This window comes from Taudactylus pleione, unplaced genomic scaffold (assembly GCF_031769625.1).
Source record: "Taudactylus pleione unplaced genomic scaffold, aTauple2 ptg000065l, whole genome shotgun sequence".
NCBI lineage: Eukaryota > Metazoa > Chordata > Amphibia > Anura > Myobatrachidae > Taudactylus > Taudactylus pleione.
Genome location: NW_028284467.1, coordinates 11111439 through 11127716, shown reverse-complemented (window position 1 = coordinate 11127716; position 16278 = coordinate 11111439). Strand labels below are relative to the sequence as shown.

General features: G+C 38.4%; 1 protein-coding gene across 1 annotated transcript; it reads left to right on the top strand.

Moving 5' to 3' along the window:
• The first annotated feature begins 335 nt into the window (after positions 1 to 335).
• LOC148534682 (chymotrypsin-like elastase family member 1) lies at positions 336 to 10747 on the top strand. The gene is made up of 8 exons (XM_088466335.1): positions 336 to 378; positions 1831 to 1928; positions 4196 to 4296; positions 5741 to 5866; positions 7100 to 7236; positions 8024 to 8169; positions 9454 to 9603; positions 10703 to 10747. Exons 1-8 carry the CDS (start codon positions 339 to 341, stop codon positions 10709 to 10711), a joined length of 807 nt encoding a protein of 268 aa, XP_088322461.1. The 5' UTR covers positions 336 to 338; the 3' UTR covers positions 10712 to 10747.
• Positions 10748 to 16278: the final 5531 nt, after the last annotated feature.

Here is a 16278-nt window from a genome sequence, read left to right as displayed (position 1 = left end):
TCATATTTATTGTACTTTTTATTATTATTATTTCTTTAATATAAGGAAATGCTTTAGAAAGGTGTATCTGAGCATTTTACACATAGAGATATCAGACTGTGAAAACGTAATGCAAACCTTCTCCTGTGTGTATTATGTTCTCTATTTGAAATTCTTTTTATAACAACATATCTATACATATTTGTCCTTCAAGGACGCATGGAAACACATTTTCCACCTGTGTTACCTGCATCATCTGGAAGTATTCTCACTATACGTTGACGTCTTTTTCAATTATATAAGGGGGGAGACACCACTGTTAGGTTTCTACAGAACAATTGCCCAGGAATCGTCTCACCATGCTCAGGCTTCTTGTATTGGCTGCTCTTGTCCTTTGTGGTAAGTTTTATTATCTAAATACATGTACTGTATATTCTATTTATACCGGCAAATCTTCATAAGCAATTCCTAAATACTATCATTGTGGTTTCTTGAATTGCCTTGCTACAATTACTATTGTAATAATGAATCATACTTATGTTGTTCAGAGGTGACCAAATTCTTAAAGACCACCTTCCCCCTAGTCCCTAGTCCTCTGTTTTCCCCATCACCAAGTCTTCATCCCTTCTTCAAATTTACATGCATGCTTTATCATATATCATATTTATAATTTGTGGTGAAAGGTGAATGTTATCATACATTGTAAAGCCGCAGCAAAACACATTTGTAGGATAATAGAGGTTTTAGTTCCTTCAAATTAAAGGGGCAGATGTACTAAGCCTTGGAGAGAGATAAAGTAGCAACCAATCAGCTCCTAACTGTCATTTTACAGTCTGTGCTTGAAAAATGACAGTTAGAAGCAAATTTTTTGGTACCTTATCACCCTCCACTTTATCCCTCAACAGCCAATAGTTAATGTTACACGAATATCCTTTACATCTACATTCGTATTATCTAGGCTTTAGGAGTTAACATTAAGTGAATAGGAACATTTAAAATGCAAAACGTATGCAATTATCACATTCAATTTTTGGCAGATGGAGCAACAATCCAGATGGAACAGTGTACAGGGGGGTCAGATCCTCCCGTATGCACATGTCCTTTATTGATTAAACAGTTCTAACATTTTATTGATCTGAGGAAAACTTTTTTTTTTCCAATTTGTAAGAATATAAAAGTGAATTTTATATTGTACTTGTTCCTTATCTGAAAAATTATATTTGTTAAAATATACTATAATACTATAATAAACTAATTATAATATAAACTGACACTATAGGTTATAATCATAGGTATATTTAGGGTGTGTAGTATTCTTATCTTGTGCCGGCAAGCTGTTCCCTCCTCCTCCACGGCGCCATCTTCCCAGTGGCATCTTCAGGAAGATGGTGCCATGCAGTGAAAGCAAACACTCTGGTGCTGTGCCAGTCTTTGCTCTCTTGTGCGTATGTGCCATCTTCCTGAATATCGCTGGGAAGATTGCACCACAGAGGAGGAGGAGGGACTCGCTTGATTGCACAAGGTAAGATGCAGGGCTTGGGGCAGCCCCACCGCTCAGAGGAGGGAGCCCGCTGCACACAGGCCCTGTTGTTAGTACGTCCCTGGTTATAATAATGTATCATTATCCATAGTTTGCAAATGTAACATACCATGAAGGGAAACTCAAGTGGCCCAATGAACATGAATATGTACACAATACTTGCATTGTATTATTACCAAATAAAATATTTTGCTAATAACAACTCTCAAATATTGTTTTATTGAGCTAAAGAGATGTTTTAAAAAAAAATCCTTATTCCATTTTTTTTTAAAGTAGTAAGTCTCTTCAATATCTATTTTCTCTGCCTAAAGGATATTGTCATGAGGATAACATACTCTTTTTGGAAGAAAATGTAAATGGACGTGTGGTAGGAGGAACAGATGCAGTAAAGAACGCCTGGCCATGGCAGGTGAGCAGGACTATAGTACACACACAGATTGTACATCTGGCTTTCTAGCTGACTATACTGTACACACAGACAATATCCTGAACACCCAATGGACCTTAAACATCATAAGCATCATTCATTGTCCATCAAGCTTTTGTTGCTTGAATTGTACATTCCATGAGTGTAAAATAAGCAACTCGGGGCCACATGTAGGGTTGGTAGCATTTTACATGAGAAATGCATCCAAAAAAATTAAATTACAGCTCAAACTACAGCTGTATGCTTACAGTTACTAATGACATGCAGCTATTGCAGTGCTCACAAGACCCACAATGGTTTTCCCCTTATGGTTATTTCTTGAGTATTGCTTTGTGTGCACTTGTAGTGGCACTTTATAGTGTTGATTCTTTGGCACAATGGTTGTTAAGCTTAACAGTAATAAATGCGAACAGACACCTGTCATATAGCCACAGCTTAATTAAGGTTTATCAGCTGGAGAATGTAATCCACAATCAACCAATCATAAGACTGGCATTATAATAGTGTGTATTATGCATTACGGGTCCAGCGGTGACTAAGTCACTTTCACCAGGAATATATTACTCTATTACTCTATTCATTACTCTATTACTCTATTCATCCTATATGGCCTTGTCTACCACTGCTATGCAGATAAGACACAAATGTACCTGTCCTTTGCTAAAAGTACTGAGAAGCCAATAACAATCCTAATTGGCTGTCTAGCTGAGCTCCATGAGTGGATGAGTGCCAGTTGGCTGTGACTGAACCCTGATAAAACAGAGGTCCTTATGATAGGTCACAGGACAAGGCTGTAGCCAACCAACAGGACTTACATTTGGGGGTTCAGAAATACAAAACACTGAACATGTGCGGAATCTTGGTGTTGTCTAGATGGTGGCTTGATCTTGGTGTTGTCTGGTGTAGTGGCTTGATATTAAACATTAGGTATCAGCCACAATTAAATCCTCATTCTATCATCTGAGGAACTTCACCAGAAGCAAGCACTTCCTTAAGAAGATCTCCCTAGAGTCATACATGTAGACTACTTAGACTACTGCAATGTCCTCTATCTTGGTCTCCTAACAAAAGAATAGCACTGCTTGCAGATGGTACAAATGCAGCTTCCAGGCTATTAACCTACCAGCCATATAACACCCATTATCCAATCCATTCACTGGCTACCTGTAAGATGGCGAATAGTTTTCAAGATTGGCTTACTGACTTTCAAAGCCTTACATGACCAGGGCCAGAGGTACTTGAAGCAGCTTCTGTTTCCTTACTGTCCCACTTGATTACTGTGATCTGTTGATGAAGGACTATTAATAGTACCTAGAATCTCCTGGAATTCATTTGGGGGTCGAGCTGCCAGCTTTGTGGCTCCGACTCTATGGAGCTCACTTCCCGACACAGTTCAAGAAGCCTCTACTCCAGAATCCTTCAAAAATAGACTCGACTCACCTACAGTATTCACCCAAGCATTTCACTTATGTCCCTTGTTAAGCTTGTTTTGTATTTTGTGCTGTAAAGGCAAATGTAAAGCACTTTGAGTCCTATTAGGAGAAAAGTGCTATATAAATAACATTATTATTATTCCATCTGCCATTCCAAATCACTAAGCATAGAGAACTGTAAGTGTAAGATATGACTTACCATCTGTGCTCAAGCATTGATATCTTTAAAATCTGGACTGCTAGTGTGCTTCGAAGGCCAAGGTTGGGAATCACTGGCTTAAGGATTAGTTTCCCTGAACTATGTGATACACGGCTCATACTACACACACCTGGGGCCAAATATAATAAGGTGAGAGTTTAGAAAATGTGAGAGTTTAGCAGCAAACTATCACATTGGTTGCGTTCTATTTCCAAAATGGGAAAACATCTGGATAAGCGTTTACATTTTTTGAGTCTAAAAACATGCGAGTTTGCATGTTCTCTGCCTCTATTACATTGGCCAAGTTTAATAAGTGTGAGAGTTTACTGCTAAACTCTCACATTTTCTAAACTCTCACCCTATTACATTTGGCCCTTGGAATATATGTCTCATGAATAGATTTTAAAATAGCACAACTTCATTGAAAGGTTTAGGTTGGAAAAATGAACATTCTTGTTTATTTACATATTAGCACAACTTCCATACATACAGTATGTTTTATTTCATACTATTTGCAGGATCAAGCATTAAGCAACATGTGTTGATCATTATATCCAAGCTTTTATTATTTAGTTCACTGAGTCATAAAGTAATGTTCTGTTATTGGGTACCTCCAGGTATCCCTCCAATATCTCTCTGGCGGCAGCTGGTTCCACACCTGTGGAGGTTCCCTGATCCGTGCTAACCGTGCGATAACTGCTGCTCACTGCGTGGACAGGTAACAAACCGGGCTTGTTTATTGTTAATAGTCCACTGTAAGACATACTTGCCTACTTTTGAAGAACCATTTCAGGGAGATTGTGAAAGCAACACCTATGAGCGGCGGTCTAGTAGATGTGTACTGCTACATCTGAGAGGTTTGCCATAAAATTGATTTACATACAAATGTAAATGAGCCCCAAAGCAGTTAGTAAGATCTATTTGTTGATGAAAATTTACTGATACGCTTCAAAATATGCATGTAACCATAGGGATTATTGTATCCTTATAAACAATGCAGGGAAATTATACTAATGATACTAATTGAATGCATATATCGCTATTTTTATTTATATTAAACAGCTTCAAGATTGAGGTAAGGTGCAATCAGGGAGAATGCTAGGCTCTTCAGGGAGTCAGGGAGATTGCTACTATTTCATGGAGTCTCCCTCACAATGAGGGAGAGTTGGCAAGTATGCTGTAAGATCACTTGTATAATATTTATTGAAATACTTAATCTAGTTGTTAAATAGAAGGCATTACAGACTACTGAACATTGATATGTATCATATAAAATTATATACCTTATACCTTAAGGGTTACACTAAACTCAATATTTCCTTATGCTCTCTTTAACTCCTCTACAGCAGGCTGCTGTGTTAGGAGTTGGGTGCTTCTCTGTCTTAAGGTCCCCCACACATGAACCAAAATAGTGGGTGATCCGACAGTTTTGAACGATATCACCGCTATATCGTTCCATTTGTGGGCATGATATTGTCCGCTGTGTGCTCCTGTGGGGTCGTCCGTCGCTCCTCCAGATCTTTCTACATGTTCAATTGATCTGAGGGATCGACAAACGATCCCATGCAGCACTATGCGGGTGGGGGATGGGGATGACGGCACATCAGGCAGTCAGCCACCGGATTGCCCCATGTGTGGCGACCGCCCGATATATCGTCCATCGGAACGGCCGTCGCATCGCAAGGTGTATATCACACAGTGTATGGGGCACTTCATATATATATGATTTACATATTTACAGGCAAGCTTTGTAGATTGCTATTTGTGTATTGGTTGATTCTTATAAAAGGGAGGGGACAATTCAAATTACTGCAATATTAACCTGCCATGCCCTGTGAACAACGCCCCCCTTACTCTTGTGCACTGGTTTCCTATTAGAGTATATTTTGTGATGCTGCGGATTCAAGTTGAGGGATCTCCATTGTTCTGCTAAATATGCTAGTTAAATAGATGTTTGAGATCTTGTTGCCCTAATCCATATATACTCAATGCATTATATTTGTTTCCTTCAGTAATTATTATAATTGGCACATACAGTTGTTTTGTGCTGTGTTTATCACATTATTATAAAATTGATGAAGATATTTGGGTTCATGCTTTATAAAATGACTGACAGTACACACTGCTAATACCATGTTCCTTCTTCTCATCCTCTGCAACAGTCCCCTCACCTTCCGTGTGGGTCTGGGAGATCACAACCTCAGTGTTAATGAAGGCACTGAACAGGTCATTGCCGTGTCTAGCACCAGGCAGCACGCCAGCTGGAATACCAACGATGTCGCTGCTGGGTAGGGAACTAATTTAGGAACGATTATCACAGCTAACTAAAAGACTTTGAAGTTCATGTAAAAAGATAATATAATATCTATATATTAGGCAAAAGGTAGACAGTGAACATTGGTAGATACGTGGTTTTATGAAGCTTCATTTTCCGGTCATTTAGTGCCTTGTTTTAATGTGAAACTAACCCTAAAAAAAATTGTTTACTATGTTTCAGAGAAGGGTGAATTTTGCTATGTTTCCTTCAATGTCAGAATCTTAATATTCATTTATTTAGAAAACGACTTGCTGGATACGGCATTTTCATGCTTCTTTATTGCAACAAATTGCCCAATAGCACATCCTCTGTAGCCCTAAAACAATGCAATGCCGGATAACAATCAGTCATTTCAACATTCCTGGCCATCAACCATCAATGGTTAACATTCATCGATGATTTCCTCCTGATGGTTATGTCATCAATGGCAGAGATCCGATGGTTCTCCGCCATCACATTTTTTCCCTCCTGTGGCACAGGAAGCACTAAGGTTAGCCATTCCCTGATCGGCCACCTGGTCCCTCCTCCCAGTAGCTGAGAGCCATTGTCTGCACTGTGTGGGGGTAATTCAGAAGTGGAGAAGTTATAGCAGCGGCTGTGACTATTGTCGCAGCCATTGCTGCATCTTTATGCTAATGCCGCAGCAGATGAGCATCATGTTGAGATGCCCACCAACTGCGGCATGTATCCGCCGATGTGCGCACAAAGATGTACTATCGGCGATGGTGCAGAGTATGTCTATTAGTATTGTATTTTTACTTTAAGTATATATAATACAGTGCTATCTATTTTAGAGAGATCATCATAGAACTCCCTGACTGGAAACACTGAGATTTAGAAGTGACATTAGTCACTGAATCTATATAAAAGCTCCCCATGAATGAGAATGTCCCTTTGTTTGTTGTTTAGTAACTTACAGCGCCTATTAAACCTTTTAAAATGAATTTAGTGCATTACAAAAAAAAACCTTCCAATGTTTGTAGTGTTTAGTTTGCTACCCCACCTCTTGCTTTATTTTCTCTAATAGAGTATTTTTAGCCAATAAGTAAACCTCTTCGCTGACAGTAACAACCACTGACATTAGTATGGTTAACAAAATAGAACACTTGTATACAATATTTTATACAATATAATATACAATGTATTGCGATTATACATTTTTCCTTTACCTATTGGAATATTCTCAATATTTGTATTTTTGCAGCTTTGATATTGCTATACTCTGGCTGGCCTCCAGTGCTACCCTGAACACTTCTGTGCAACTGGCTACACTGCCCGCTGATGGCGATATCCTGGCCCACGACTACAACTGCATTGTTTCAGGCTGGGGAAGACTCACCAGTAAGTTCTCTGTGTACAGCTTTGTCTATAAAATGGGCTAGATTTTATAGTAATATATAATTGGAGAGGCTTAAATGAAAAAGGCAATAGAGCAATAGCACATTTTTAGGAAAGAACATGTCTGTTTTATTTTGTTAAATATATATATATATATATTCAACATTGTCAGAATCATAAGTACAGTAAAAGATCAAATACAAATATGAGAATAATGAAATCCTATTCTTTATAAATTAATATAAATGAAATAGAAAATAAACAAAGGGAATAATTCTGCTGTTTCATCAGAGGAATCTCTAGTTAGTATCCCAGCGAGCGCGATGCTGGCACTGATATTACCGGCGCAGGAATCCCGACGCCTATCACAATCCTAGCACTGACATCCCGACTGCCGGGATACCGAAGGTAAGTATCAGGGTGGGGGAGTGGGTTAGGGTTAGGCACTAGGGGAAGGGTTAGGTTTAGGGTGGGGGGGGGGTGTTAGGTTCAGGCAGTATGGGGGGAAGCACCAAAGAGGGAGGGTTAGGGTAGGGAGAGGGTTAGCATTCCAAACAAGTGTCGGTATACTAGACCTGTCGGGATGCCGGTGTCATGATTCTGACAGCCGGGATTCCGACTGCCGTCATCCCATACCGATTCTGATGAAATTGACTAACTGCCTTTGGTGTGACCGTAGATCTCTGCCTCTATACAGCACACAGAAGAAAGTAATGTAAAAAAAGTAATGCCGTTGACTATGTATTATTATTTCTTTTTTTTCATTATACTAACTTATCCTTCTCTGCAGCCGGTGGGGCTCTTCCCAGCATCCTCCAGCAGGCCAACCTGGCCGTTGTTGCCCATGCAACCTGCTCTACTAGTGCCTGGTGGGGCTCTACTGTCAAGACCTCTATGATCTGTGCTGGTGGTGATGGAATCACATCTGCCTGCAATGTAAGTTGAATGTACTTTTTGTCTATTTTAATAGACCAAGAAATGTATAAATATACATATGTATAAAAATGTATAAATATCACCCAGGTCATATAAAAAGATAGAGATTATGGGCCAAATGTACAGTAATAGAGTGAGAGTTTAGAAAATTTGAGAATAAACTCTCACACTTTTTAAACTCGCCCAATGTTTAGAGTACCAGAGCAAGGAAACTCGCATGTTTTTCAGATTCCAAAATCTCTCATGATTTAAACTCTGATCCAGATGTTTTCCTATTTTGAATATTGAACTCAACCAATGTAATAGAGTGAGAGGTTACTGCTAAACTCTCACATTTTCACATCTTCTAAACTCTCATTCTATTACATTTGGCCCTATAAATCAAACTACTAGCAAATTGTATCAACTAATATATGTATTTTATAATAATAAATGAAAAGTATAAGTGGTAAGGTCGTAAACAGTTCTATGCTGCTTGAATAATGATAAAGGGTTTTTGACATTTTTAAAAGTTAAATACTAAGGGGGAGATTTAATAAAGCTTGAAGAGCGATAAATCACCAACCAATCAGCTCATGTCATTTTCAAACACAGGCTGTAAAGTTACAGTTAGGAGCTGATTGGTTGGTGCTATATCTCTCACAATTTATCTCTCTTCAGGCTTACTTAAATGTTCCCCTAAGGACCTGATTCCGAAATTTACGCTAATGCAATCGCAGCTGCATTCTCACATGGATCGCAGTTGCTAAAATATGCTAATGCCTTCCAAAGCACAGCCCAGCATAGGGACGCCCACTGCTGCCTTCTTATATCCGTCCGATGACATGCAACAGTGTAAACATCGGTACCATTGATGCACATCTGGCATGTAAGTCAGGTCTGACCAGCTGTAAGCACTGCAGCTTTCCTGACACGCAGACAGCTCTCATGCTGTGAAGGAGATCGCAAAGGCTAATTTATGCACGCCCATGAAATGGCGTTTAAACGGTTCGACACGCGTGTATTTTTCTAACCACCAACCCCCGTTATCACCCCTGACTACCTGTCACTCACTTTGCCAGTGGTTCCTCTGTTTGAGCATATTTGCAATGCAACCATTGTGTATGCACTGTGCGGCTTTCATACATGCACAATGGCTAACAATCGCTCTGTTTGTATAAATATCGGCTGTGCAAAATTCTCTGAATTAGTCCCTAATTGACGAAAAATATGAAGCAATATAATTACCGAACTGTTGTATTAATATGTAATGTCAATTATCTCTGTTGTCTGTGTTTTCTTCAGGGTGATTCTGGTGGACCTCTCAGCTGCTCTGTCAGTGGTGTGTACCAGGTCCATGGTATTGTCAGCTTTGGATCCTCTCTTGGGTGCAACTACTTCCAGAAACCATCAGTGTTTACCAGAGTCTCTGCTTACATTGGATGGATCGACAGCGTAAGTGACCCATTATGGATGTTCTAGATAACAGTGTGTTCCTTCTTATGTCATTATTCTAATGTATATACTGTATAACCATAACTTATACTTCTAGCACCACCTATATAATAGCTAGGAACTGTAGCAAAACTGAATCGTATATTACAGGGAAGTAAAGTGCTATAGGATGTCTCAGGTGTGAAATACTATCAGTATTTCATAGCATACAGTGGGGGAGATGTTTTAAATCTTTAACAGAGATAAAGTGGAGAAGTTGCATAGAAATCAATCAGCGTCTATCAGTTTAGAGACTGTGCTAGATATATGATGACTAGAGCTGATTGGTTGTTATGGGTTACTTCTCTACTTCTCCTGGCTTTAGTGCCACTAACAAGTACTACATACTGGCTAACTTTTCATTTTTCCTCCCCTGGGAGAAGCCCGGAGAGGAGAAGCAGGTGGGTGCAGATGGGGAGGGACTGATGGTTCGCGTAATTAAATCCCGCCCCCCTTGTGGTAAATTGACACAAATAGCACATATTTTTTTAAAGCAACTCAAATATATAATATATGTCCCTAATGTCAACTTAATGCTGGCAGTGGCTGCGGATCTTACAGGCTTGCACCAATGCACCAGGTCCGGCTATTCTAGTCTGTGTGACAGCGGGGTCTATTTACTAATTTCACTTATATTTTAAAGCAACTCCCACAAATTGGGTGCAAATACATTAGATGTAAATACAGCAACAAGGATTTTTTAACTAATTGATAACGCAGGCCTATATATTATTTGTTGCAGTATATTACTTAGGTCATTTACATCTGAATGGTACAATCATCATGTCAGGACATAAAGTAAACAAAATCACTTTACCACTTTACATTACCCACACTGCAGTCATAAGCAAATCGTGCCTTTATTTAGACTTTTACCTTTTTATAGCTTATTAAAGCTACTAAAATGTCAATGAAGTGATGTCTAAAATTACATATTTGGGGCATTTGTGTCTGCAGTACTGTTATACAAGTACAAGTGGTCATGATATTTCTGCTCCTTGTTATCAGAGTCTAATACGTGAGATTGTGCTCTAATAATATATTTTCTTCTTTATTCCAGAATGTCTAAATGTATCACACCTTTCTCCCAGGATAGAATTCTGCAAACAACAATAAAATATAAACTATATATGTATATATATTACTGAATACGAATAACAAATTGCTAATAAAGAATTTATCCCCAGCAAATATCTTATAACAGTTTCAATCCTTTCATACATAAGTGAAATGCAGCATTATAGATATAAAGGATATGTGACACTTTTGGACGCTGAGCTCTGCAGCTTATAGGAATAAGAGGAGATCCTATCACTTTAATTGGACTGTAAAAAACGTATGCAAAAAATAGACAAATTCCACCAAAGCGCTAAGTAAATATAATAAAAATAGAAGGGACTATATAAAGTAATCACTATTTATTCAAAATATTAATGATCCCTAACATAGGGGAAAGTAGAACACAATAGAAAAGGACACACAATCAGTGGTAATAATTCCACTATATATATGCAGGATATGACAATAAATGGGAGTTTGTCTACTTTTTGAATGCAGCATTACAGTATATCCATTGCATCAGACTCATTTACTAGGTGTATTTAGTGATTATGTTTACTCTTGTCTGCGTCTCTGAAAAGTCTTCATGTTACACTGCAGGATCATATTCCCTCTTGAAGAAGTGTCACTAAAAATATAAACAAAAATAAAATGGTTACATACAAATCCGATGTTTGGGATCTGTGCATGCAGAGGACCCGGTCTGCGCATGTGCGAACGGGTCCTGTATATTATTATACAGTGCAGGACCCAGCTCCTGTCATTGATGGAGAGTCTGCACCTTGGTGTCACCCCTCGACGGGTGACACATGGTTGCGGCCCACACCCCCCTTGTGATGCCACTGGGTGTACACAGTGAAGTATGACTGGTAACCACATGACAAAATTAAATAAACAGGATACAAATTCTAAAAATGTATACCTCAACATTTAAAATGCAAAACAGGACAAAATAAGCCCCTCAAATTATTTGCCCAAATCTCACCCCCTATACAAACATCACTTTGCCATTTCAAGATCTACCCATTCAAGACCACATTCCAGGAAAGATAACCCACTTTACCAGGTCAGAAAATCGGAACCATTGATTCGCTGAGCACTTTACCGCATATTATGGTAAGGAATCTGCTAATTTTCCTGTGTGCCTCTATGGGGAGCAAAGAAAAATTAAGTGAAGATACATGACCGCAGTGTGCCTTCATGACAGTTCTCAAGTCACTCTGGAAGGGTCGCTGATAGTTGAACTGCCCTAAGAATGTATAATGTGGCCTGTTCAGATCCAGCCATATATTTTGCCAAAGTCCTCTTAGTCACACTTACATACTACATAGGACTAGCAGGTAGTGCAGCACCAATTAGATCATTTAACATTTAAAAAGAATAGTAAAATATCCATTTTGCCAGTAACTAGCATCAATCTGACTATTAACAGGCAACCAATTGACCAGTAACCTGCACCTATCTACTCATTAAGCAGCATTAATTCACTATTAACCTGCACCCATCTGATTAGTAACCAGCAACAAATTGACTAATAACCTGCACCTCTCTTATCAATTACTGTAAGTATCCTGAACCCAGTAATCTTTCCAGCATCAAGACAATGCAGACTAAAATGACATACCTTTCTCTGGTTGTAGACGCAGGTGACAACCCTACATGGGAAGGATTTCTGGACTGCACATCCTAAATATATTTATAATGGGAGGTGCTACCTGATGAGACTAATTGCAGACACAAAAACAGACAAATCTCAGGTGCACAACTCCAAATTATTAATAATATATAAATGCAATAAAATGTAGCAATCAATAGAGGTTTTTAGCATAATCTTGGCCAAGGTTATGGGCCTACCAACCATATCCAGGTAACCTCTGTAGGGTAGGTCCCTAACATACTATGATTCAAATCCAGAGCGCAGGACACCCCCAAACTAGCCCAGCTAAGCCGCCCCAGGGCACCGCCATAGTAAGAAAAGTGCAGTGTGAAAGAGATAGTTAGGAGCAGCTACTGCTGCATATAAAGAATGAAAATAAAAAGTGAGGCACATATATAATAAACAAACAGTGAAGGGTTAAAATGTGTTATAAAAGAAAAATGAGTTATAATGCGGTGCCCTGAAACAGATCAACAAAGGCAATCCAGGGGGACCCATGCCCCAAAAATGAACCAAAGTTGCACTACAGTATATAAAACTTGTAGGACTTACCTAGAATTGTGCCTAATACCAGTGTGCATATTCATTACAAGACTCCATGTTTTTAAACCAATAAGGTAGAGGTGCTAATCCAGACTGAGGGCGTCTCCTTTCCCTCAGGTGTGCAATAAAGCACATTAAATGGAGTATATGGGAAGGATTTCTGGACTGCACACCCTAAATATATATATATATATATATATATATATATGGGAGGTGCTACCTGATGAGACTAATTGCAGGCACAAAAATAGACAAATCTCAGGTGCACAACTCCAAATTATTAATAATATATAAATGCAATAAAATTTAGCAATCAATAGAGGTTTTTAGCATAATCTTGGCCAAGGTTATGGGCCTACCCACCATATCCAGATAACCTCTGTAGGGTAGGTCCCTAACATACTATGATTCAAATCCAGAGCGCAGGACACCCCCAAACTAGCCCAGCTAAGCCGCCCCAGGGCACCGCCATAGTAAGAAAAGTGCAGTGTGAAAGAGATAGTTATGAGCAGCTACTGCTGCATATAAAGAATGAAAATGAAAAGTGAGGTACATATATAATAAACAAACAGTGAAGGGTTAAAATGTGTTAGGCACAATTCTAGGTAAGTCCTACAAGTTTTATATACTGTATGATATGCTGTAATGATTGCTAAATTTTATTGCATTTATATATTATTAATAATTTGGAGTTGTGCACCTGAGATTTCTCTGTTTTTGTGACAACCCTACATGGCAGGCACTTCCATTCGGCAGCTTTAACCAGCTGTCTAGGGAGCTGGGACCTGGTAGGCGTTGCCAATGCTGCCCAACACTAAAAACATAAGCATGTCTCCAATGTCTACTTAATGCTGGCTGTGGCAGCGGATCTTACAAGCCGACGCCAATGCACTTGTTACTTTGCGCCATGTCTGGATATTCTGTGCGACAGTGTAACTAAAAAGACTGGTGCGGCAAGCTAGGCAGTGGTGCTCCTCCTCGTTCCTCCCTCTCTAGCCACTCAGTTACAGAAGCTTAGCCTGTCCAGATGAAACAAGGGGGTAAATTTACTAAGGAGCAGGTTGTCAAAGTGGCCAGTCATCGGCGGCTTTTACCAACAGTTTTAAAACAGCCATAGAAATAAATGGAAAACAAGCCTGATTTAGCATTTCTTTGTATTGCCATTTTAAATCTATCGGTCAAAGCTGCTGATGTATCTTGCTGAGTCAGAGGAAAGTAGATACCAGCATAAACCAGTCTGAGACACAGGCAGCAAACACAAAACGGGTAACAGGTTTATGCCACTTGCCTACATACTAATGTGTGATCACTGCCCCATTTCCATCAATATGTTGGTGTTTTATTAATATGTTCACTGTATATAAATAAAGAAATGTGTAACTCATGTAGTTTTACAAATAGTAGAGAAAAAACACAATTCTGGTGCTTCTAGCTAATCACTGTAAATCATATATAAGATAAATAGAAAGGTTATTTGGAGAAACCGAAAAAAAGCAAAATCTGCGCTGACTCTATATTAAATCAAATAGATGATTGGAAAAGTAATAATTCGATAATGAATGTACATAAATACACAATAAATATTTAATATCCACTAAGGATGCCACATAAAATCAATAACAAAAATAAATATATATAACACTCTAAAAAATCAATCTAATATTGTACTTTGAAATGATTATAACACTGTGTAACTATTAAATGTATCGATACAAAAGTTGCCAATAGCTGTAGTCCAGCACAACAGAATAAAACACGTATAATAGATACTGAGAGCTGTTAGGTGTTTCTATAGGTCAGATAGTAAATGCTTCCACAATGAAGATAATAACGGCTAATTGATTTAGCAGGTTTAGAAAAACAGTCCTCAGTGTTGTTTAAAAAGAAAAGTCACATATGGTCATATGCAGTGAAATATTGTGAGGTATATAAATGATATCGATCTCGTGCTGTAGTCACCAGCCCCAAGTATGATTGCGCAAAAATACAGCTGTATAAAATACTCTAAGAAGCAACCACTGAGCCGGGATATAGAACAATCACAGTCACAGCAGATTAGAGAAACTATGTTGCACTGCATATTCACAGTGTTGCCTTGGTGTACTCACAGACTTTGTAGTCGGCAAATGTGGGGGCCCCTTTTGTGTGATTCAATCCTCCGGTATTCTTTATTGTATGCCAGGAAATGCACACATCTGTGACAGGTGCTACTGATGTAAAGTAATTCTGCTGCACAGTCTGCTGCGAAAGTCCTGGGTATAGGTGTTTAATGAAGCATCAGTCCAATAATAGATGGCAACTGTGTATCCAGTGTAGCACAGTGAACAAGTAAAAGTGTCCCGCCTAACTAGTTTCATCACATATCATGTGACTTTATCAAAGGTAATGGGGGAGAGCTGCATAGTGCCTAGATATACCTGCTCTCACAGGTGACGCTTAAAAGACAATTAGTGGAAACAAATGTCCATGGGTAAAGTCGATTAATATGATTTTGTTAATTTACATTTTATGTAGAATATATAAGAAAAACCTTTTAAATCATACATAGTTTAGTATAATCATATCGCATATAAACATAGATAAATATATATATATATAAAAATTTAATTCAAATACATTTAAATTAAAATAAGGAATATATATAGTGAAATAATATAATAATAAATAAATACAAATGGAATGTTGAAATATAAAAATAATAATCATAATAATGTACGCTCACCTAGATCATAACCAGTTTGTAATATATGACCATAATACAAATATAATCTTTAAAAAAATAGTAAAAAAATCTGCGCTCCAGGTTATGGAATATGCTGTTTAGCAAACAATGTGGTCCCCACCACACTTATACAAAACACAAATACACATGAATACCAAACACAATATCCTAAGGGTACCTCTCAAACACTGTCCAATAGAAATACAAGTGATAAAGGAAGTCCATATGAATCACCAATCTTCTATCCAGAAAAAATGTGTATGTCTTCCTCTTTATTCTTCCAAGAGAAGAGGAAAATCAATTAGTAAATGTGAATCATTTTACTGGGATAAGCAATATCCTTACTTACATGTAAATTTGGAATCTCTCTCCTCAACTTTTCCAATTCATTAGTTTCACCTTCTATGAAAGAATCCTGTTGTCCCTCAAAAACAATTTAGAAACAGGGACATCCCATAGTGTAATTCCACACAAACTTTATTACATACATATATTTCCACAATAAAAATGCCTGCGTACCAGAGGGGGCCTTCAGATCAAGGCAGATGATATCAGCATATACATAGATGGGCTTTTGTTTTGGATAAAAAAGACCATGTCCGTATAGTACCTTTCCAGTCCAGTCCAGTCCCCGGCAGGCCGCAGTCCTTATGGT